A 26043-nucleotide genomic window follows, 5' to 3' on the forward strand; every position below is an offset into this window, starting at 1 on the left:
GATATTATGTTACGTCTGACAACTGTGTATTTAACATACGTCTGAACAGAACTCTGGGTCAGTCTATGGCCAGACGCTAATGTGTTAACATGTTGTCTCTGACTATAAACTGTCCTTTCATTGTGGCCACGGTGAAATAAACTCTTATTATTATTAATAATGACTCAATGATTTGTAAATGGCTCATCGTTTAGTCCTTTAATATTTCCCATTACAGATGGCGACGAGTGATGTTTATGGGATATTTTTTTAACTAGTTTTATTAGATTTTAAACCGATGGGTGTTGAGTTGGCCGCGGGACGGACTCTGCAGACAGGGTGAATCTTGGGATTCCAGGGAAGCGCTGCCCTGTCTCGACCTCCTCCGCGCACTGGGGGGGGGGGGGACGACCGTCTGCGCCGTCCGTTTGGCTGTCACCTCCGGCTTGAACCTTGGGAACGCGTGGGGAACATTCGGTGAGCTGTTGACATTCTGTTTAAAGCGTTTTTATTTTTGAATCTATAAGTAGTTATGTTACAATTACATTAGGGTGTCTAGATTGACCAGACAGCGGATGACACAGAGTGGTGCATTGTCGACGAGCAATCCGGGGGAGTACTATTTTTCCCTCGCCTCAATCCTCCGTGAAAAGGACAGGAGAGAGAGGACCCCTGTCTACCGACTGTCTTGTCAGCTCTGGCAGATTTTCCTGTGTGGATGCGTGCAGGAGTTTGATTTGGGCGAAGAGTTGTTGAGTTTCTGGGTCCAGATGGTGTCTAACACTAGAACATAGTATTGTTAGAGTTGTTGAGTTTATGGGTCCAGATGGTGTCTAACACTAAAACATAGTATTGTTTTTTGTGTGTTTCCCTCTTGTTTTCCTCTGAACACTTGTATTAAAGGTAGGTTCCGATATTAGGTGGGAATTACATTTGTATCCGGAATGGAGGGGTGCGGAGTGTACTATAGGTATGTTGGAAATTAAAAGTCATACAAAAGTTCCGGTGAGGGCTGGGGTTTTATATCTTTTTAGCACTGATCTGTGTTTATTTTTATTTTCTCACAAGGAGGCGGGAAGATGACCGTGCGTGAGAAATTTTAAATTACTTAGGTCAGTCCCGAAATAAGCGCGTGGGCTAGGGTTTAATATCTTTAAATGCACTGATCTTTTTTATTGATTTTTTTTTCACAAAGAGGCGGAAGTTGACCGTGCGTGAGGAATACCATAGGGAACGGACAGTTGTTTTTCTTGTGTGACTTAGTTTCTAAACACCTTATCTGGTCAAACTGCAGTTGTTTCTAGATGAAACTAGGATAAGGGTGTCTGTGCGTGTACGCTGCTATAGAGCTTTTTTTCTCAAGTGTTTAGAGGAAACTATTTTTTGTTTACCTCATATTTTATTTTATTTTGTTTTGTTTTTGTCTGTTAAGGAAAAAGAAGCGTGTTAAAAAATGGGGCAGGGAGCGGCCTGTCTGAGGACTGGGGAGAAGAGGGGAGTGAGGGAAAAACCTGACACTTTGTTCTTTTTCTCTTCCCCCACGGCGGTGTGTTCGGGGCTTGCAGTGGACTCTGGCCTCGATGCTTTCCCGTGTGTGTCACTGGCCCTCCCGCCACGTCAACTGCCTCGCAGACGACCACCAACTCCGAAGCGAGGAGATTGGCCTCGTATACCACCACCACCATCCGCAACGGTCTGGCCTGTTTCAACGTCCACGCACGGGGCTGGCTCAATAGCAGCAGATGAAATCGCCAGGCAATTAGGGGAGCTGAGTCTGCATGCTCAATAGATGGAGCGGTCACAATTGTCGCTGATAAAGACGGTCGGACAATCACAGTTAGCCCTGGTGAGAACTTCCTCACAGCAGAGCATCCCAAGACGAAAGAGAAAGAGGCAGCGCAAACCTGCTGGTGCTTGTTTTGTATGCGCCAGAACGGTCACTGGTATAAGGACTGTGCCTATAAAGAGGAGTTTGAGGGGAAAAAGGCGCAGTGGAGGGCAGAGTTGCAAGGCGGGACGGAGCCATCAGCGCATTGACTGGACGGCACTGCGGGGAGGCATCGACCGGAGGATATGATAAGCGGGCAGAGTATATGACACACACACACATGTTTACATGCACGCACGCTGTGAAAAGGGATAAACAATTCGCTATTTTATCTGCATCGTTTGTATGTGATGACATTGGCATGGGTGAATTTACATCATTCTAGTATCTTGTTATTGAACTAAAGAGCTGGACTGTTTTTGCTCATCATCACATTGTACCAGCCACCAAAATACTCATCAATATTTCAGTGAGAGGTCTATAGTGAGAGGTATATAGTGAGAGAGTCTATAGAGAGAGGTCTATAGTGAGAGAGTCTATAGTGAGAGGTCTATAGTGAGAGGTCTATAGTGAGAGAGTCTATAGAGAGAGGTCTATAGTGAGAGGTCTATAGTGTCTGTGATCAATTCATAGAACTATCCTACCTGGGGTGTAAAAAGTACCCAGAAATTATACTTAAGTGAAAGTATGGGTACCATCTCAAAATCTGAGAAAGCGGTCAAATCCAATGTTACCATAATGGCATCACACCCAGAGTCCACAGTTAAAATAATGTCATTGAACATTTTTAAAAGAGCAGTCTCAGTACTATGACGAAGTCTAAAACCCGACTGAAACATGCACCCTCTAATATCTAGACAGACAGGCAAACAGAAGGGAAGGCCTGGGTGTAGGTTGGTGATATTAGATTAGATTAGATTCAAATGTATTGTCATTATACAGCACAAATACAGTACAGTGGGAATAAATGTGGCAAACAGAGGGTAGATGTAACAGTAAAGTGCAGTAGTAATATACAATGTACAGGTGATTAAACTGGTTAGGAAATATACATTAGATACTACTGAGTAATGGTGCTGGTCAGATGTATGTACAGAGTATTAACATGTACAGTGATACAGGTATAAAGACACTATGGCAGTACGTCATACTGGCCAGTATAGCATAACTAGTAAGAGTAGGTAAAGGATATGTACAGGTATAGATATAGTATCTACAGATATGTAAGGGAGAATTATGTGCGGGTGTGTACAGACGTTATTGTGCGTGCTATCATACAGTGGTATGCAGGTGTATAAGTGGGTACAAGGTAGCTGGCCAAAAACACACTTGTGAGTAAAAGTCAAAAAGTTCTACTTTTAAGTGTACTTAAGTACTGAAAAGTAAAAGTACATTGTTTTTTTAAAGGGATAGACCAGGGGTCTCAAACTCATAGTGACACTCTGTATCAGCAAGTACTCAAAATATTAGTAATGCACCCTCTAATATCTAGACTGGATTACCCTGAATAATATCACAATATTAACCACAGCATAATGAGGATCTGACTGTCCATTCTTCTGATAGCAGGTATTTAATCAAAGATCCCCATTTTCTGGTGTTGCACAAGGACAGTATGGGTGTGGGGGGGTTCATTTTCCATTGATGGGGATTTGATTGGCTGTTTACCTGCGGCCACAGGGGTAAGAACGTTAATGTTAGTTCGGCCAGATAAACAATTAGGATATACTAATTAAAATGGTTGGACCTGTGAGATTTGTACTTTGTAGGTCTGCATTTTAAATGTAAGGAGTAAAAAGTATGACCTTTGTACAAGTACAATCCCCCAAAACAGTACTTAAGTATGGTAACGCACCCCTGGTTCTCAGAAGCTAATTTCAGTTGGTATCCTTAGAGATGTGAAAGATGAATCATACGTGGAGATCTGAATAAGAACGACCCCAAGGCTATTGAGCTTACCAACCTACTGAGCAGCGTTGAGCTAATACAACATGTAAATGAACCCACTCACCAACATGGTGACATCCTAGGTTTGATGATGGACATTGATAAAGTATCAGTAATCGAATTACCTATATCTGACCATCACTGTGTATTCTTCAATGCTAACTTAAACTTAACAGGGAAGCCAGCTGTAATATGTTTTGAAGACACAGAGGTCACAGTGTAGGTGTGGTGTTTTACACTACAGAGAATGGAAGACGAGCGGGCCGGTGAAGAAAGGCAGTGTTTTAAGGGTTAATTCTATTTTTCATTTGTTTAAGTGAGGGAGCCTATCTTATCAGACACAGGAATGAAAACAAGAAGCCACATAGGGACAAGAATGACAGGAGGATCACGAGTACGAGTGGCAAGAAAGAACTGTTTTTCTATGATTATCACAGAGTATATACACAGTCATTTGCATCAAAATATGAAGAACAGCATTATTCTTCACTAACAAATTACAGGACAATTTGCTTGCGTTATATCAACTGAGCTTTACAAAACTGTCATGGAAGGTGACTACTCTATTTCCTGTATTGGCCCTTTGATAATAATCCTGATAATAATTTACAGAAAGAAGAGATAGGTTGAAAACCTTATTGATGATTTATATATGAATATATAAGATAGAGATAGATAAGGTATATATATATATATATATATATATATATAGGGGGGGAGATGACCATTTGAGCGGTGGAAGAATAGTGGTCTAATAGCTATAACCCTAACCAGCAGAGGGGGGAGAATATGGGAGAGCAGCTTCAGGCATTAGATGTTATTTCAAGCATACGCTAAATACATTACATTGACCATAAAAGCATGCCGTGATAATGATTTAGACATGTAACTTTGTCCATGAGGCCCCAACTCTTTTTCATTGTGAGAAAGGGAACTGCACCCAGAAGACTGTCATACAGTCATCTGCATCAAAATGTGAAGAACTAGCATTATTCTTCAATAACAAAATAACTTCAATAAGGGCCAGCATTAGTCGTGATACAGACATGGACACGAGTAGCAAAAACCCTGCGGGAGCTTGCTTCTGAGTAATCAGACTATATTCACGGCCCTTTTGGTCGTTATTAAAAGAGTGATAGACAGGTCATTTGCCAATGAGAGATATCTGTGTTTTTTCAATGTATCATCGCGGGTTAGACGGTGGTGGAACCAGTGTTTTCAGAGGCAGGCCGCGTTAGCAGAGCAGAATGTTTTGAATTCCACAGCACATCAACAAGAGATAAGCTAGGCAGAGACAGCAGCGCGGAGAGGGGTTGGCCAGTAGAAACTGCGTTTTAATGTGGGTAAAGGTTAAGGCTGTTGTCATGGCAGCAGCACATGACAACCAGAAGGGGCCTGTCGTTGCTATGGCGAGATGAGACACAGTAAATAGGCGATAGCACAGAGAGCCATAGGGCTCCGAGGTCATCGGCAGGGTGGTAACATAAACAAGCTGATAAGATTGCCGGCACAGAGGAAATGTCAACAAACTTGAGCAGACAAAATGGCCGCCCGGAGCCACGAGGAGATAGGAGACAGGAACCAGATTCACACGTAAGCTAGAGTACTCTAGACTGAGTTTGGCCACCATCTAAGGGGGAAGTGGGGTAGTGCTGGAAAATGTCCATTGCCCATAGGGGAATAGTGATTCCAGGGCTCTACTACCATCTAGTGGCATAGATTGGGAAGGCAGGACCTGTTGAATTTCAGATTGGACGTCTAAGCTCGAACACTTTTCAGGTTTACTTTGTAGCACTTGTCCTTTTGTTTAGGTTACAGTTAAACACTGAGTCTATGTATTATTTTGCTTTTTCTACTTTGCAAGAGACAATGAAACTCTTTAAATGCACTCAACGAGTAGACATAATATACTATCAAGATGATCAAGATTGGTAAAGGATTCCAAGAAGGGTTGCAAGGTTAATTGATTGATCTAAAAAAGAAGAGGTGATGTTTTCAAGAATCGGGGGATTATTTGTATAGGAGCCATTGCGTTGTGAAATTGTTATTTGACTTCAAAGCAGAAGATGTTAACTGCAAAATATGTTAACTTGTACATTACCCACTGTCAGCCCACATCGAGTCACTGAGAATGTGTCATAATCAAACAGTTATATTACATAATATGGGAAGATATGTTCTTAGACATGCCTACCATTACATTTCTAGTGTAATATTCCGTTACTCCATTTTGTGATAAACCAGCTTACTGGCATAAAATCTCTAGCATGGCCTACAGGGAGCGTGTTTTGTCTGTGACAACTAACAACCAACTCTCATAACAAAATGCAGAGCTATTTGTCTTGGGTATATTAAGATGTTGTTTTTGGTGGTTTTTCTGTAGTTTTCTCAATATTGGTACGTCCCAGATGTATGAGAGGGGTGGGATGTGGGCTTCAATATTATATATATATATAGTTTGTTTTTGCCAACGAGACTCTTAGGGACATTTGTTTTTGTTGTCATGACTTAGGAAACTGCCCTGCTCATTGGAGCTGAGTTGAGGGTATAGTATAGAATGTCCTAACTTCAAACCTGAGTGGACACCTTTCTACTATTTTAGTGTGTAAAATGTTACCGGACAGCTTTTTATTTTTATTTATTTCTCTCTCTCTCTTTTTCTTTTGTGAGTTCTCGTTGGGCGTGTCTCTCTTCAGTATCCTGTGCCGGTCCAAATGCCCGCCGCTGCTGAAGAAGAGGAGAAGCTGAAACTGCAGGTGCTGGATCTACTGCTCCGCTACAGTTGCTCCAATCTAGGAGGCAGAGGGCCTATCAGCTGCCCAGCTAATCTACTGAACCGGGGTTCCACTCTGCAGTTACGGTTAAGACGCTGAGACAGTTCTCTTTGACCATCAGCCGGAGACAAAGATCTATGAGACGGTTTCCAGCAGGCCTGTTCCATCAGGGGAACAACCAAGGACCTGGGTGGGGGAACCAACTGCAGCTGACTACTGAGAAAAATTAGCTGACTATCTGCTCCAGATCTAGGAGGCAGAGGGCCTGTCAGCTAGTGAACGCATACACCCAGCTGATGGGACGCTAAGAACATCAACAGACAGCTGACCCCAGCCTGATAGTATCGGTGGTCTAGAGATAAAGATCTAAGAGACAGTTTCCAGCAGGTCTAAGCCATTCACCGGACAGGCTCCTTGCATCAGAGGGGAGGATCATCAGGACCGAGCCACGGCATACATGGATCAGAGGGGGGTGTTTGGACTGCGGGCAGGGGAAGGAGGAGAGACCGCTCCGGGATTCTTCACAAATGATAAATGAGGCAAGTTTTGAATCAAAACACATACAGATATTACAGTATTCCTCTCAGAAATATTAGGTACTGAACTTGGTTCAGAATAAAGATGTTTTTGAATGTGCTGTACATTGCAATGGTAAACTTGGGTTATGTGTGATTTCCCTGAGGCTATATTTCATTCTTTGTGAAGAGTCTGCAAGTTTTTGTTTTGTTTCTTGCTGTTAATCTGTTTTCGCTCTACTGAAAGAGTTTTGTGAGAATGTTTTTGTTTTGAATAAGTTTGTATGGGAAATGCTCTTTTTGGCGAAATACTCTCCTGTTTTTTTTGTGATTCTATTTTCCAGCTTGGTGGTTAGAGGAATATGGTGCAGCTGCTCCGGCCTTGACAAAGCCAGAGACTGGACACTGTACCCTTGAGTCCTTCGACCACCGTCTGGACATTTGCAAAGAGACACTAATGATGGTTGGCTGTTATGGCAACTTCTCTTCTGCACGGGACACAGGGTCAATCCAGAGGACCTTTTGTTTTTAGATAATAAAAATAGTTTTTGCTGAGTTATTATAATTTGTGTTATTTTTGGTTTAAGGATGATAATATTTTTTGTTGTCTTTATGAAGTGATAATGATTGTGATTAATTATCAGACGGGGGAGTTGTCGTGGAATATATTATCATGTCCTTATAGATCTGTGTTAAGATATCATGTTATACAGCGTAACTTTCAGTGTGACCAGCTTGACTGGTTAATGTGTGTATGTCTCTTTAAGAAGACTCCAACATCTCCCCAGCCATAACAAAATTGTTGTTGCTTCCAGTGACTGAGAACCATTTTTTTTACCTTCATCATCATATCTGATATTATGTTACGTCTGACAACTGTGTATTTAACATACGTCTGAACAGAACTCTGGGTCAGTCTATGGCCAGACGCTAATGTGTTAACATGTTGTCTCTGACTATAAACTGTCCTTTCATTGTGGCCACGGTGAAATAAACGTTCTTATTATTATTAATAATGACTCAGAATGATTTGTAAACGGCTCATCGTTTAGTCCTTTAATATTTCCCATTACAATACCCAATTTAAATCACCTGTACATAGTATATTACTATTGCACGTTACTGTAAAATCTGCACTCTGGTTGGATGGCAAACTTCTTTTCGTTGTACTGTACTTGTGCTGTATAATGGCAATAAATCTAATCTAATAAAATCTATTAATAATTGTCGTGGAAATATATTATCATGTTCTTATATATCTGTGTTGAGATATCATGTTATACAGCTTGACTTTCAGTATGACCAAGTTGACTGGTTAATGTGTGTATGTCTCTTTAAGATCACTCTGACATCCTACCAGTCATAACAAAGTTGTTGTTTGCTCCCAGTGACTGAGAACCATTTTTGTTTACCTTCGTCATCATATCTGATATATTATGTTATGTCTGACAACTGTGTATTTGGCATACAGTACGTGTGAACAGCGATCTGGGTCAGTCTTTGGCCAGACGCTAGTGGGTTAACATATATTGTCTCTGGCTGTAGACTGTCCTTTCAGACGTGGCCACGGTGAAATAAACTTTCTTCTTATTGTTAAATAAACTTTCTTCTTACTATTAATAATGACTCAGAATGATTTGTACACGGCTCATCGTTTAGTCCTTTAATATTTCCCATTACATAATCATCACGCTTATCCGGAAACATTTATATATTCTTTTTAACCCCAATCTCCTAGATGTGTGTTGTAGCGCTCAGAGACGTGTGAGTGACTCACCCCAGTCTTCTGACCAGCTTGGCAAACTCCAGCAGACAGGTGTCGGCTGGCAGCCTGAGCTGGCCCTCTGCCATGGCCAACTGGCAGTCTTCAAACGAGTAGTCTGTGATGGGCGCCCCGAGGGCTCTGAGGAACACAGGGAAGATACAGGTAAGAGATACAGGTAAGAGCAGATACAGGTAAGAGATACAGGTAAGAGATAAAGGTAAGAGATACAAATAAGAGATACAGGCAAGAGATACAGATAAGAGATACGGGTAAGAGATACAGATAAGATATACAGGTAAGAGATACAGGTAAGAGATACAGATAAGAGATACAGGTAAGAGATACAGGTAAGAGATACAGGTAAGAGATACAGGTAAGAGCAGATACAGGTAAGAGATACAGGTAAGAGCAGATACAGGTAAGATATACAGATACAGGTAAGAGATACAGGTAAGATATACAGATACAGGTAAGAGATACAGGTAAGATATACAGATACAGGTACGAGATACAGGTAAGAGATACAGGTAAGAGATACAGGTAAGATATACAGATACAGGTAAGAGATACAGGTAAGATATACAGGTAAGAGATACAGGTAAGATATACAGATGCAGGTAAGAGATACAGGTAAGATATACAGATACAGGTAAGAGATACAGGTAAGAGCATATACAGGTAAGAAATACAGATACAGGTAAGAGATACATGTAAGATATACAGGTAAGAGATACAGGTAAGATATACAGATACAGGTAAGAGATACAGGTAAGAGCATATACAGGTAAGAGATACAGATACAGGTAAGAGATACAGGTGAGAGATACAGATACAGGTAAGAGATACAGGTAAGAGATACAGATAAGAGCATACCGGTATACAGGTAAGAGATAGATACAGGTAAGAGATACAGATACAGGTAAGAGATACAGGTAAGAGCAGATACAGTGCACACCATGAGCTTGACGTGAGTGAGCACACCATAGAGAAATCGGCAGCAAATTAGCAGTCCATCCATGACACCTTTGATGTAAACACGTAAACAGACGGGGGGGGGGGGGGTAATTAAGAAGATGAATGTGGTCAGATCTTCATGGCTGATATACGTGCATCGTTAAAGTGTTGACAGTCAGATATAGATTCAGGTTAGGAGTCTGGAAGGAGGCTTGTCTCTCTCTGGCCATGAGAAGTCAAGTCCCCCACAGTTTTGTGAGCTGTGCTTCTTAGGGCCCTTTCTCACTCACTGCTCTGTGTCGAATCAGACCTGGCTCGCATCAGAAAAGGGTGTGTCTGTCTGAGTGAGAACACTGTCCCCCGTCCCCGCCCCCCGCTGATTCGTCCCCGGGGGCGCTGAACCTGGACCACTGAAATAGGTGGTCTCAGGCGCGCACCCGTGGTCGACCAGTAGATCAATGACATTCAATATAATGCATATAATCGATGCAGCAATGTTACTAGTAAAAGCTAACTAGCGTTTAGCCGTTAGCTTAGCGCTATCGTTAAAACGCTCAAAAGCGGACTCTACAACACCATCCATTCGTGATAAAATGGGGTGGGTTATATTGACAAGGCTTGACAACAGAGGTTCAAATATAACTTCATATTTATTGGCCATTTGTTCATTTTATATCAGCATCCAGAGTCCGCAGTCGTGTTAAGACATTCCTGTTTACATTTTCGGTCGACCAGTAGATCAATGACATTCAATATAATCGATGCGAGCAATGTTACTAGTAAAAGGTTAAGCTAACTAGCGTTAGCCGTTAGCTTAGCGTTATTGTTAACCCTGCAAAACGATCAAAAGCGGACTCTACAACAGAGTTCCATTCGTGAGAAAAGGGGGGTGGGTTATATTGACAAGGCTTGACAACAGAGGTTCAAATATAACTTCATATTAGTTATTTGTTTCTTTATATCAGAATCCATTCTCTAGTCTCCGTGTTAACACTTCCTGTGTTTACATTTCGAGCGTGACATCATCGACTACGGCAAGCTTACAAGCTCAAAACGCAAACCGTAAACAAAACCCAGAGCGCACCCAGACTGAAGTGTGTACACAAACTAGAGGGGGGAGAGGGGGAGTTCGCATCAGATCTCGGAACGGGCAGAACGGAACGAAATAGAAACGAATAGGGTGAGGCTATGGTTAGACTAGTGTATTCCTGGCGTTTTTTTATACGTTTTTGACGACGTTTGATGTCCTATCTACACAGAAATGCGTTTTTTGGCGTTTTTTTGTGGATACGGCTGAAACGCAAAATTGTGTTTGCGTTTGGAGATACGCAAAAAAAACGCTTCGACAACAGCGTGTAGTCAGCACGCTAGCCGTTGTTGCGAAAACGCCCATGCGCAGTAGATACCATCTGCGTGCCCTTCCTGTGTACAGTGTGTGTGTTTGGGACAGAGCTCCGTGTCCCAAATAGCTTCAGCTACCATGTGTTGTCAAGTTATTGTTATAAGGACCCCAGTCCAAGCTACAACAGTCTGCATTCCCTTAACAATTGTTTGTATTGAGCCGTATTGTATTGTACCCATATGCAATATGTTAAATAAAGTTTACATCCATTCATTCTGCTAGCATTACCGATTGCATGAGCAGCTGGCTAACGTGAGCTATCAGGATTCAGACCCTGTTAGCTCAGAGTTCCTCTTTCAACTTAAGAAGCATTAAACAAAATGGCCCAGTCATCTATTCACCTTTGTTTAATACACACAGCGTTGTCTCTAATGTTATCTAACTACTGATAGCTCGCGATATCATCAGTTTTGATGCTGGCTAAGTAGCGTGAGCTAACGTTAGCTTCTAGCCACAATGCTATATTGTTATAATGGCATACTCCATTGACGTTAGCATGCAGCTAACAATGCTACAATGCTACCGATCGTTTTTTAGCCTAAACTATCCGCTCTTGGTGGTCACTTGTGTTGATGTTAGTTTTGTTTCATCAACAAATGACAGGCAGAACACACAGTGAATGTATCCGTTTTGTTTATTGCACTTTTATTAGGCTTTGCTGAAAAATTATTGCTGCATTGAGTAAAGCAAGATGGTGGCGCGGCATAGGCGCCTGCCTTATTGACATTTTCTTTTGCTGGAGCTTCCACCAGGAAGTGTATTGGCACATTCGTTCTGATTGGTTGAAATTGCCTTCATGTTTGCCACCTACTGCCACCTACTGCTTTGGCAGTGTACTACATCAGTGTGCTTGGCTGACAAAAACGAAAAAAAAAACGAAAGTGTGACTCGAGGCGCATGACGTCGCGGCGATACGCGGCGATACGTATAAGAAAACAATACGAAATGATACGAAAGGTGTAACCTCAGCCTGAGTGAGAAAGGGCCCTTAAGCTCTGTGGGGGGGGGGCTGTGGGGAGGGGTGGATAACAAAGGCTGGTCGGGTCAAGGAGGTGAGGGAGACACAAGGTGAGGTGTGAGGGAAGAGGAAGGGAGGGAAGGTGAACAGAGACCTCAGGGAAAAACCTCCACAGAGGCGATAAGAGCCTTGATCTCCTCAACAGTCAGAGATGGAAGTCACACAGAGAGATAATAAAAAAAATTTGTGCAGTGAAAGCTTGGGTCCAGATTATACCTTATACACTGTACTTAAATAAATAATGTTTGTTAGATATTCCATTGAAATAATGTTTTTAAATTGCAGGAAATTACAGTAAATGGCTCTTTATTGCACTTTTTTGCCTCCCGGAACGGGGGGGGGGGGGGGGGGGGGCACAGACCCCCTCTGGACCACCCCCTAGTTATGACCTAGTTGTCATTTATTAATAGGTGCACCATCTTGCTTGAAAGTCCTGGGGAAAAGCCCAGAGATTCCCAAAGTGTCTGTTGAACTGGATTGCAAACATAGAAATGAGAAAACAGAGTACATACCAGTATCTACAGTGATCTGTGAGCCATTACTGATCCTCAGCTGCAATACTGTATGGCAGGGCTGTACGCTAAGCTTCTTCACTAGGGGCACACTTGCCCCTAAATGAGAAATTTAGGGGCAAAGAATATTTTTTAGGGGCACATTTTTTAATAACTATTTTACCATTATAGTAGGGCTGGGCGATAAGGCCTCTAAATGATATCGCAATATTTTTTGGCCATATCACGATATATATATATCGCAATATTTTGACATTTCCTCTAAAGCACTTAAAAATGCTTGATTTAACCCTTTGATGCATACAGTCACGCCAATATGATGATTATAATAAGTCCCTGCAACATATGTTTGCATTATTAAACCATGAAGATGCTTTAAAAAAATAATTGAATGAAAATGTACTAAGAGTAGTCTACTGACACACTAATAAAAAAAATTATTTACATCTAACACCATTTATATAAAAACTCTTGGGTGCCTTTTTTTTGCACAGTACTGTGTTTTCTATCCACTTTAGCCAAACACACACACATATATGTATACGTATATATATATATATATATATATATATATATATATATATATATATATATATATATACACACACACTACTGTGAGAAAATAATAATCACACACAAAGGGATAATGGCTTATAGCAGACTTAATGATTTTAGAATATTTCAGATAATGAAATGAAATGTTTATATCATCAACTATCCAGTTAGTATTTATACTGTCTGTAACGTTTGGCTACTTTAAATCATTGAATGTAGAGAGAGAGCAAGAGAGAGAGAGAGAAAGGGGGCGAGAACGAACGAGAGAGCCAGCCCCCCCCCCGCCCCCCCCCCTCGGGTTTTGTTCTAGGTTCGCGTTTTGATCGTCTAAGCTGCCGTAGGTGATGATGTCACACTCGAATGTAAACAGGAAGAGTTTAACACACGGAGATGGAAACTGGATGATATACAGAAACGAATAACCAATAAATATGAAGTTATGTTTAAACTTCTGTTGTCAAGCGTTGTCAATATAACCCATCCCCTTTCCTCACGAATGGAACTAGTGTTGTGGAGTCCGCTTTGACCGTTTTCCAGGGTTAGCAGCTAACGCTAGTTAGCTTAGCATAGTCCTAATGGATACCTTGGTTAGCAGCTAATGTCCATTGCTCGTGTCAATTAAATTGCATGTTATTAAAGGTTATTAAAGGCTGGTCTGTCTAATGAAATTACAACCGCAACATTATGTCGCACTGTACAGCCCTGGTTGTAGGCTAATGTTTTTTTTTTTAAATGTATCCAATTTGTATGGATTAATTTAGGAGTGAAATGCAAATGAAGGGTTGAAATCACTACTCGCAAGCTTCATCATCATTAGGTGGCTTCTTCGTTCCGAAGGTTGCCTATCACTCTCCAACCCATTCTGTCCCCACTTCTTCTCTCCAACTCCGTGACTCCGCCTCTCACTCCACTCCAATCACAGACATCGTCTACCCAGCCTCTTCTTGGTCTTCCACTTCCTCTCTTTCCATCCACCTTCCCCATCACCACCTTCTTGAACATCTCCCCGCTGGATCCTCTCAGAACATGCCTGCACAACTCCATCTTTCTCTTTTTCAACCTCTCCAGCAGCTGTCCCCCTTGCATATCCGCTCTTCTCAGTACCTCCTCATTCTTGATCTTATCCTTCCATGTTATCTTCAGCATCTTCCTCAGTGTCCACATGTCCAAGCTTGCCCCCAAATATTATTTTCCACTGGCATGGGCCGGATTAAGGGGCAATTTGCGATCATCTCGTCGCAGGGTACAGCCCTGTATGGTATGTAACGCTATGCTAGCTACATATCACAGCTGGTCCAATGAACAGGCAGGGAGATGAACTTAAAAATCCCTGTCTGCTTTCTTGGACGCTGACATCTTGATTTGAAAAGCAAAATTCATTATTTTCACTCAAAGTCACATTCGATTCAACATGTCAGCGTCCAAATAGCAGACAGAGACTCTCTCTCTATGTTGGAGGTTTTGACAAATTGGGACCATTTCAACAACATCGAGTGACAAGTAAGCCGCCTTTGGCCCCGTAGTGGAAGCTAAGCTCGCAGGGGGGCGAGCTCAGAGCGCTGTCTCTCACGGTGTAGAAGAGAGAGGAAACAGGATGTGAGACAGTCCTTTAATGAGTAGTCAGTCAGCGCTGGGGACACTGTGAAACAGGCTAGATGTGATACAGATATACTGTAGAAACTAAAAGTTAACTGCTTATGAACTGCGGCATGAGGAAACGGAAATACAACTAACCTAATCTGCCTTACAAAGAGCAGAAACTAGGCCATGTGAGCAATGGCATTTAAAAGAATAACCTCTTAGGATGAGGTCAGTTTTTCCCTCATGGTCCAGACTTGTAAGTAAGAGGAATGCATTGTAAATGTTGGTATTTTCGTACACAATGGAAAATAAATAAAAGTCCTTATCCTTTAAAGAAAGCCAGGGCACTTAACATTTTATACAGTAGTTACTACAAATTTGACCATAAAAGAGAAGATAGTACTTGATGGAAAAAATAAACAGGGTGCTATGGAGATTACGTTTTATACTGCAAATCCTTTTCTCAGATATCTTTATGTGTAAAGAGTTCAATGTGAGTGTTGCTTTAAGACACAGGGAAGTCTAAAGTAGGCAGGCCAAATTCTGAACATTACTTTTGTCCCACAAAGGAGCTTCAGAGAATACGATATTCTATTCTGTCTATTTTGATGCAAGTGTTATAAAGCTACTGTGAATGCATCACATTAGGGTAAACAACACCAGAGAGAGTAAATGCAGAGTTGTACACTCTCAGGCCACGTATACGTGATTAGACGCATGCTTTTACTAGGGTTGTCACACAGAAGACGAAAGTCTTTCTCTGGTCTGCATCCCCTTAACAATTGTATGTATTGAGCTGTACTGTACTGTACCCATTCTGCAATCTGTTAATAAAGTTTTCAATCAATCAATCAATCAAAGAATGACAAAAGCTATTTGCTGACTAACATTCAAAGTAATAATAATAATAATAATGGCTAGAGCAGTCATAATAATAATAATAAAATATTCGATTTATATAGCACTTTCCTCAATCTCAAAGTCGCCTAGTGTTGTATTGTACTCCCATGTGACTGATTTGTAGGGGTGTAACCTTCACCACTCTGGTTCATATAACCTTCACCACTCTGGTTCATATTTATAACCTTCACCACTCTGGTTCATATTTATAACCTTCACCACTCTGGTTCATATTTATAACCTTCACCACTCTGGTTCATATTTATAACCTTCACCACCCTGGTTCATATTTATAACCTTCACCACCCTGGTTCATATTTATAACCTTCACCACCCTGGTTCATATTTATAACCTTCACCACTCTGGTTCATATTTATAACCTTCACCACTCTGGTTCATATTTATAACCTTCACCACCCTGGTTCATATTTATAACCTTCACCACTCTGGTTCATATTTATAACCTTCACCACTCTGGTTCATATAACCTTCACCACTCTGGTTCATATTTATAACCTTCACCACTCTGGTTCATATAACCTTCACCACTCTGGTTCATATTTATAACCTTCACCATCTGGTTCATATTTATAACCTTCACCACCCTGGTTCATATAACCTTCACCACTCTGGTTCATATTTATAACCTTCACCATCTGGTTCATATTTATAACCTTCACCACTCTGGTTCATATTTATAACCTTCACCACTCTGGTTCATATTTATAACCTTCACCATCTGGTTCATATTTATAACCTTCACCACTCTGGTTCATATAACCTTCACCACTCTGGTTCATATAACCTTCACCACTCTGGTTCATATAACCTTCACCACCCTGGTTCATATAACCTTCACCACCCTGGTTCATATTTATAACCTTCACCACCCTGGTTCATATAACCTTCACCACCCTGGTTCATATTTATAACCTTCACCACTCTGGTTCATATAACCTTCACCACCCTGGTTCATATTTATAACCTTCACCACTCTGGTTCATATAACCTTCACCACCCTGGTTCATATTTATAACCTTCACCACTCTGGTTCATATAACCTTCACCACCCTGGTTCAGAAACCTCATGTACTGATGCTACCAAGACCAGCTCCTACAGACCGTGTGCCTTTTGATACCTGTGATTTTTGCATTCTCTCAGGTATAGGAGAAAAGGTTTACACAGGATCTGATTCTAGACCAGCAGGGGTACATTTGGCTCCATCTCTAGATCTTTATTTTGTTTGTGATCACATTTTTATTCAGTTTCTTTTTTTGACATAACACAAATCACATGACAGAGACGTAGATCTTAACCCACGACACGTCTCTGACTCTGGGCACCAGGCAGACAGTGACTCACTTGGCCATGATGCGCCTAACGTTGATGGCGAAGAGCGCCGGGTTCCTCTTCTCCTCCTCTGAGGGCGTGTAGATGGGAAGGTACTGCAGAGACGAGACAACACAGTACATTCGTTTAAACTGGATTATTCAAAAGGGGATCTTTGGGGGACATTTATTTTACCTTTCTGCCAGAGCAAGAGAGAGAGACATACAGACAGAGGTACTATAGACAGAAAGACAGAGACATACAGACAGACAGATATACTGTAGACAGAAAGATAGAGACATACAGACAGACATATATACTGTAGTGTAGACAGAAAGATACAGACAGACAGACAGACACAGCTATACTGTAGTGTAGACAGAAAGATACAGACAGACAGACAGAGAGAGACAGACAGACAGACACAAAGAGAGAGACAGACATGTATACCGACAGACAGACATGTAGACCGACATGTAGACAGACAGACAAGACATGTAGACAGACATGTAGACAGTCAGACAGACAGAGATACTGTAGACAGAAAGAGACAGCGAGAGAAAAAGCTACCAAAGAACAGAGCTGAACAGATGTTCATAAACATCTTCAACACACACACACACACACACACACACACACACACACACACACACACACACACACACACACACACACACACACACACACACACACACACACACACACACACACACACACACACACACACACACACACACACACACACACACACACACACACACACACACACACACACACACACACAGTAAACAACACTCACCTCCATCTCAAACTCATTGTGTAGCTGGCAGAGCGTCAGCCACAAGATTTCAAACCTGGAACAAACAATGCAACATGAACAAGATAGAAATGCTGGCTTAGGTGGCTTACAGTACTTATGTACATACAATGCTTGCTTATTTGGATTTTAATGTGTGTTACGTGTCGAGTATTGGCGTCTACATTTTGTGATCGTGGGTGAGTCCGAAGTCAATAATAAACAATGTTAAGTAACTGAACAATAATGTTATAATCTATTCTAATAATGATTAAAAACACAAATATACCAGTATGACAAAGGCCTTACAAAATGTGCCCAACCATAAACACTGGAGGAAAGAACATATTACATCAAAGGAATGACCTTTACAGCATATTTAATGACACTTATTGTATTCAGTACAACTACCGCATAGGACTTTGACTCCTTGTATTGTGTGTATGTTTGCCTGTGCAGGTATATACACCTGAGTGTGTGTGTGTGTGTGTGTGTGTGTGTGTGTGTGTGTGTGCGCGCGCGCACAGTCAGCATGGCCTCTTGACATCGATTAGGTTGTAGTTCTGGTTTAGAATTTAAAGGTTTGATTGATTGAAAACTTTATTAACAGATTGCAGAATGGGTACAGTACAGTTCAATACATACAATTGTTAAGGGGATGCAGACCAGAGAAAGACTTTCGTCTTGTTTACATCAGGGTCCCCCATTTTCAATTCATCGTAACATATATGACATACAGATAGACAGTACTGCTACATTTATACATTTATGACATACCAGATTTGCAAATACAGTACTGTTTGTGATACAAAGAGTCCAGAAAAAAAGAGTATATACATTTGACGTAGAAACTGTACATTGGATTGGGTAGGTGGGGGGGGGGACTGTACACTGGAGGTGGTTGGGTGGGTGGGGGGGTTGGGTAGGAGTGGGGGGGGGGAGAGGTTGGGTAGGAGGGGTGGGTGGGGGACACTGTACAACTGTACAAACAAAACTGTACATTGGAATATTGACAAGACCATACTTGGTAATTTACTGTACATTGGAGGGGGTTGTGTTAGGACATTTACAGGGGCCAGTTTCGAATTGCAGTCTCCCGTAGGTGTTTTTTGAGAGTGTTTTTGAAAGTGGGTAGTGATTCACATTCCTTTACAGCTTTGGGTAGGGCGTTCCACATTGATGTGGCATAATTGCGAAACGTGTTTAGTCCCTTGTTTGAGCCGAATCTGGGTTTAACATGATTTGTGGAGCTCCCTCTGGTGTTGTGATCGTGGTATTCACTGACCTTTGGGAAGTATTTTGACATGTACATGGGTACCTTGGTCGTGTAGTGTATCTTGTAGACCAGGCCCATTGCAAGTTGCTGTACTCTGTCGTCTACTCTAAGCCATCCTAGGTTGTCAAAGTGGGCAGGGGTGAGGTGGGTTCTAGGAGTAAGGTCAAGCAGTAGTCTGACCAGTTTGTTTTGAGATGTTTGTAATTTTGTTTTTAGCGCCTTTGAGGTGCTTTGGTACCATGAGGTGCAAGCATAGTCGTAGGTAGACTCCTATTTACAAGTGTGTGAATGTGTGCACGCCTGTGCACGTGAATACTCTCTTGAGTGTGTGTGTGTGTGTGTGTGTACATTTTCTCCAGTCAGACAGCCACTGTATAGTTCTACGGTGCTCAGCTGGGAAGGCGGCCAAAAGCCCTCAAGAGAGCCACCACAACAACAACAAGACACCCAGTCACTGAGTCTGAGGAGAGTTGGTGAAGAGGGCTGGATAACGAGCCTCGTTCAGCCGGCGAGTCCCTTTCCAGCCCATCTGAGGTCTTAATGGTTGAGTTTTTGCACAGTCTACAAAAGCTTGAATTTAGTGAAAATTGTGGCCGATACCGATAACCGATATTAATATTGCTGTTCTGGCCGATACCGATATTTACCGATGTCGATATCTCTGTATAGAAAACACTTTTTTATGATAATCAAATAAAGAGCTATTTTCCAAAACGCATAATTTTTTTTTACTTTTGTAACTTATTTTCAGAAATGACTGATATTTTGAAACTATTTAAGGCCAAAACATGTAAAAAGAAGAAAAAAAAAGATTAATTTTTTTTTTTTAATATCGGCCCTATCTTGATATCGGACCGATACCGTTGTGTAAAAAAACTGCCATATCGGCCGATATTATATCGGCGGCCGATATATCGTGCATCACTACTTGTTTTCATTTCAAATGTACACTCGGCTGCTTTTGGTCGCAAAGAGTGTTTATCTTGTCATTATATTGGTCTAGCCCAGGACAGAAACTATACAGTCTGTACATCATATTGATAAACTAATGAACTACATGTTGCATCATATTGATAAACTACTGAACTACATGTTGTATCATATTGATAAACTAATGAACTACATGTTGCATCATATTGATAAACTAATGAACTACATGTTGTATCATATTGATAAACTAATGAACTACATGTTGCATCATATTGATAAACTAATGAACTACATGTTGCATCATATTGATAAACTAATGAACTACATGTTGTATCATATTGATAAACTACTGAACTACATGTTGTATCATATTGATAAACTAATGAACTACATGTTGCATCATATTGATAAACTAATGAACTACATGTTGCATCATATTGATAAACTAATGAACTACATGTTGTATCATATTGATAAACTAATGAACTACATGTTGTATCATATTGATAAACTAATGAACTACATGTTGCATCATATTGATAAACTAATGAACTACATGTTGTATCATATTGATAAACTAATTAACTACATGTTGCATCATATTGATAAACTAATGAACTACATGTTGTATCATATTGATAAACTAATTAACTACATGTTGCATCATATTGATAAACTAATGAACTACATGTTGCATCATATTGATAAACTAATGAACTACATGTTGCATCATATTGATAAACTAATGAACTACATGTTGTATCATATTGATAAACTAATGAACTACATGTTGCATCATATTGATAAACTAATGAACTACATGTTGTATCATATTGATAAACTAATGAACTACATGTTGCATCATATTGATAAACTAATGAACTACATGTTGCATCATATTGATAAACTAATGAACTACATGTTGTATCATATTGATAAACTAATGAACTACATGTTGTATCATATTGATAAACTAATGAACTACATGTTGCATCATATTGATAAACTAATGAACTACATGTTGTATCATATTGATAAACTAATTAACTACATGTTGCATCATATTGATAAACTAATGAACTACATGTTGCATCATATTGATAAACTAATGAACTACATGTTGCATCATATTGATAAACTAATGAACTACATGTTGCATCATATTGATAAACTAATGAACTACATGTTGTATCATATTGATAAACTAATGAACTACATGTTGTATCATATTGATAAACTACTGAACTACATGTTGCATCATATTGATAAACTAATGAACTACATGTTGTATCATATTGATAAACTAATGAACTACATGTTGTATCATATTGATAAACTAATGAACTACATGTTGTATCATATTGATAAACTAATGAACTACATGTTGTATCATATTGATAAACTACTGAACTACATGTTGCATCATATTGATAAACTACTGAACTACATGTTGCATCATATTGATAAACTAATGAACTACATGTTGCATCATATTGATAAACTAATGAACTACATGTTGTATCATATTGATAAACTAATGAACTACATGTTGTATCATATTGATAAACTACTGAACTACATGTTGTATCATTGATAAACTAATAAACTACATGTTGTATCATATTGATAAACTAATGAACTACATGTTGTATCATATTGATAAACTAATGAACTACATGTTGCATCATATTGATAAACTAATGAACTACATGTTGCATCATATTGATAAACTAATGAACTACACCTTGAGGTGTTAATATACTGGTTGGATGCCAAACTTATTTTCGTTGTACTGTACTTAAAATGACAATACATTTGAATCTAATCTAATCTGAATCTAATCCAAATCATACTGATGTGAACAAATGTAACGAAGGAGGACACGACGCAGGGTGAGAAATAAACAGCAAGGCTGTGGCTGCTAGGTTTATCTAAATAACATGTCCAGCTCCCACGGAGGGGAGGGGGGGGCACATAAACATTCTTCTATTGAGACGTGAACTACTCTGTATTTACACTCTAGACACCATGTCACCCGAGGGCCTCAGTGAGGACAGGGACCCATTGTTGTGACTCTCTAGAAGACCCTCTCCTTGGACTGCATTTATACATAGCACTTTTATCGCTTTTATCCAAAGTGTTTTACAACTTACACCGCACATTTCATCCATTCACTCACACATTCACACACCGACGGCGGAGGCGACCATGCGAGGTGCCGACCCGCTCGTCGGGAGCAGTTATGGGGTTAAGTGTCTCGCTGAAGGACACTACGACGCGCTGTCGGGGGAGGAGCCAGAATAGAACCGGGAACCTTCAGATTACCGGATGACCTGCTCTACCTCCTGAGCCACTGAGTCACCCTGAGACAGTGAAATAGTGTCTGAATGAATTTTAGAAAAGTGTCTGATGAATTTCGAATCATTTTGTATTCTGCCCTGGGATCCACGTCATATTGTAGTAAACACCGTCAGATATTATCAAAGAAGCAGTGTGAAGAATTAACATGTTTTCTCCAATGACATCAAGGCCACCTAATCATCCCTTCCCCTTAATTGGCTGATATCAATCCCTGTCTCCTGAGCCGTTCAGCCATTGTGTAGTGTGATGTGTGCCTGGTGCCAGTGTATGGCAGCCATTGAGCCTGCGTGGCCCAAGGTTGGGTGCTACCAGTGGTGGTGAAGGAGGCGATTGCCACCCTACATTGTGGGGAGCATTTTGAGTGTCTAGAAAAGCGCTATATAAATGTAATGAATTATTATTATTAACAAATATGTACTCACGCTCCGGGGCCCTGCCACGTCCATGTGATGGTGTCCTGTAGAGACAGACAGAAGGAGAACAAGCAAAGTGAATGTAGACTATTTCTGCTAGATCTAGACTTACGGCTGCGTTTATTCTACCGACGTTAACGGTAACGCTCGTTGCTTCGGGAGACACCATTACCGGTATGCCAGAGGTGGCCTGTATTTCATGTCATCAACTACTGGAACCAATCAGGGGCTGGGGTTCCACTGGGGTCAGAACAGCAGTTAGAACGCAGTACCTGATTCCAGGTTAAACAATACAGGTGCTGCAGACTGGCTTCCAATACAGGTGGTGCTCTAAGGGTCAATATTAGTAATTGAGGAAGATATTGACCCAAGATATCGCAAAGGGCACAGGAAACCAGATCTGAATGTCACAGGCTATAATTACTTTGCATTCACCTCGAGCAGCAGCATAGAATTATGTAACAGCAGCAGGTTCAAAGTAGCAAAATATTGCGTCAGGTGACAACCTTGAACCTCCAAAAAGTCACATTTTCAAAAATGAAGAAAAACAGTCTAATTTTCACACAACCAAATCATACAATGTATTTTGAATGAGTCATGGCATCATGAAAAGTACTATGCACGCAAAGGTTTAGATTTGCAAATCAAAAGGCATAATTTTGGCGAGGTTCACATGCAACAGCAGCCATACTATTACGCCCCAATATTAGCATTTGATCACAGTTACTAACATGGGCAGCGGAATGCATTTCGAATGGGTAGGGCCAAAAATGACGTGATGTAAAACATTATAAAATAGGACATACAGTTTTAGAAAAAAAGGCATCTTGTTTTAGAGCATACATAGTGCACAAAGCATAGATGTTTATGACCATCATTAAGCCTATTGAATTGGCAGACCTATTCATGGTCATTATTATACAACAGTTAGTTGCGACCATGCATTGTGATTGGTCGAGAGCGTTCTAAACAGTGAGTATATTCATGATACACTCACGGTTAAAACACCATGAATATACCACTGCGCTGGCTTTAGAATGTTGTAGGGATGTCCCCGACTAAGGATTTGGATGGTCGACTAGGATTGGCCAAAATTTGCCATTAGTAGACTATTGGTCGACTTAAAAAAAAAAAAAAAAAAAAAAAAAAAAGTATAATATTTTTAAACTTTTTTTTTTATCATTCCATTTGGGCTGTGGGGGGTGCTTAATGTCTGAAGGCTTCTTGTCCTCTGCAAAAGCATGCAATTGGTCCACTGATGGATACATCTTGATATTTGTCTAGTCTAGTGTGTTCATTAGATGGGTGAAATCCTCTTTCAGTGACTCTGTGCCTGTTTGCATAGGCAGTTAGCCTCTGGTATGCGTGCCATTAGCGTTAGCCACGCTTCTAGGTCTCTTTTCTTTTGGAAAGAATGATACAAATAAAAATAAAATATATATATATATATTAATACCTTTTTTAATTTTTTTTTATATTATATTCGATTAAGAGGTTGGCCAGTCGACTACGGCTCCTTTCGACCGATTAGTCGACTAATCGATTAATAGGGGTCAGCCCTAGAATGTTGTATAAAGTTTCAACTGCCATTCATCAAACGGAAACTTGTCAACATGACCTATACTCCACGGACAACATTATGTTTGATTTAACGTACCCGTTAACCATAAACGAGTGGATAGATATAGAGGGCGGGCCTACATCTAACGGTATGCATAAAAACAGCATTATTATTAGTAGGGGCGGTCGGATTTTGCGGAGTGGAGATTGCGCTTGTCACCAATGCAAGAGGCTGCGGTCTCGACTCCCGGAGTCAGCATTGCCCTGCGGCTTGGGCCGATCGTCATACTAACTCGTTTGGCTGAGTTAGCGGGAGGGAAGTCGAGGGTGATAATCTGGCGTGAAATGGTGAAGGCAGCGTGACCTCCCACGCGTTACGCTTCACCCAATGAGTCCTCGCTGCCAGGTGAAAAAAGAGCCACTGGCTGTCTCCACATGTGTCGAAGGAAGCATGTGGTGGACTTCAGGGTTCCCTTGTACCGACCAGTAGGAGGAACATGCACACAAACAACCAGGTAGGGGAGGGGGGGAATTGGCATAACGACTAAATTGGGATGGGGAGAAAAATAGAAAAATCAGGCGGAGAAAAAGAGGATTAAAAAAATATATATAAAAAAACTGCATTGTTACAAAGGGTCAGATTAAACCGAATATATATATTTATTGCCTGAGATCCCATGTATAATATTTGTATACCGTTTGATATCCCTTGTGTATTCTTTGTACATATATACGGAATATCCCTTTACCTGGTACAGGACAGACCATAATATTCGTTCTCCTATTGGAAGCGATCCCCTGGCGCCAGTGACTTACCCCCCTAGAGCTGACTTGAAAGGTGCCGACGAACATGTCCCAACTAGCCCCGGTTCCTCGTAGGAATACGGCTACCGAAATACGAATGGTACTATTTGTTCACCGTACATATAAATAGGGCGCAAGAAATGTAGAATTCCTCTTAGTCCCTTGTCCCGTTCAGTCTCGTTCAGTTCCAGTTATCCAAGTGACGTCTCTCCCCACTACGCAACGTGGGCAGAGTAGGGCTCGCATCGCCCCAAGATAGAGTCTCGTGTTATCCTAATACGTCTGTTTAACGTATCGTTCGCTATTTATTAGTAAACCTTCATTACGAGTCAAAGACCACGTGAAGTGGGTAATTGTGCGTCTACATAGAGCATTTATTGCCGCGTACTAATAGGATAGTAACGTCAAGTTCAACCGTGCACTACCGCGCACCACGGAGGATATCTACACCGGACCAGTAGAGCCACTTTCCGGCAAGGATTATTATTCTTCATTGCTTTGACCAAGCTGCTGGAGCAGAGAACCGCCTACCCCACTGCTACTGTGGGATCTACACCTGCCCGTGAGACCATCACTCGAGCCCGTCTCTGTCGTACCAGAGGCTCCACGGCTTTCATCTGCACGGCGCGCGCCCTGGGACCAGGCTGCCTTACCCCGCTGACACAGGGGTGATATCGCCTCCGTGGACCCTTGACTTTCATAGAGCATTGCCCCCCCCTGCTGGCTTACAACCGGTAGTACACCCCTTCCCAGAATATCCCTAGATCTAATTACTTAATATTCATTATTGATTTGCCTGCACATTCTTTGCCTTATAAGCGCATCCAAAGTGACCAAAATAA

The 26043-nt window shown here is 41.0% G+C and overlaps 1 protein-coding gene across 1 annotated transcript in view; it reads right to left on the reverse strand.

Moving 5' to 3' along the window:
- Nucleotides 1-26043, reverse strand: part of LOC311245750 (lysophosphatidylcholine acyltransferase 1) — a gene marked incomplete at both ends in the record, with an annotated part of 164662 nt that overhangs the window by 10199 nt on the left and 128420 nt on the right. The window contains 4 exons of the mRNA XM_084335722.1: nucleotides 8821-8946; nucleotides 17095-17177; nucleotides 17861-17915; nucleotides 22847-22881. Coding sequence (XP_084191848.1) covers nucleotides 8821-8946; nucleotides 17095-17177; nucleotides 17861-17915; nucleotides 22847-22881 — 299 coding nt within the window. The remainder of the gene's footprint in view (nucleotides 1-8820; nucleotides 8947-17094; nucleotides 17178-17860; nucleotides 17916-22846; nucleotides 22882-26043) is intronic.

The sequence above is a fragment of the Notolepis coatsorum genome (genome assembly GCF_963971535.1).
Source record: "Notolepis coatsorum genome assembly, chromosome: 19".
NCBI classification, from domain to species: Eukaryota; Metazoa; Chordata; class Actinopteri; order Aulopiformes; family Paralepididae; genus Notolepis; species Notolepis coatsorum.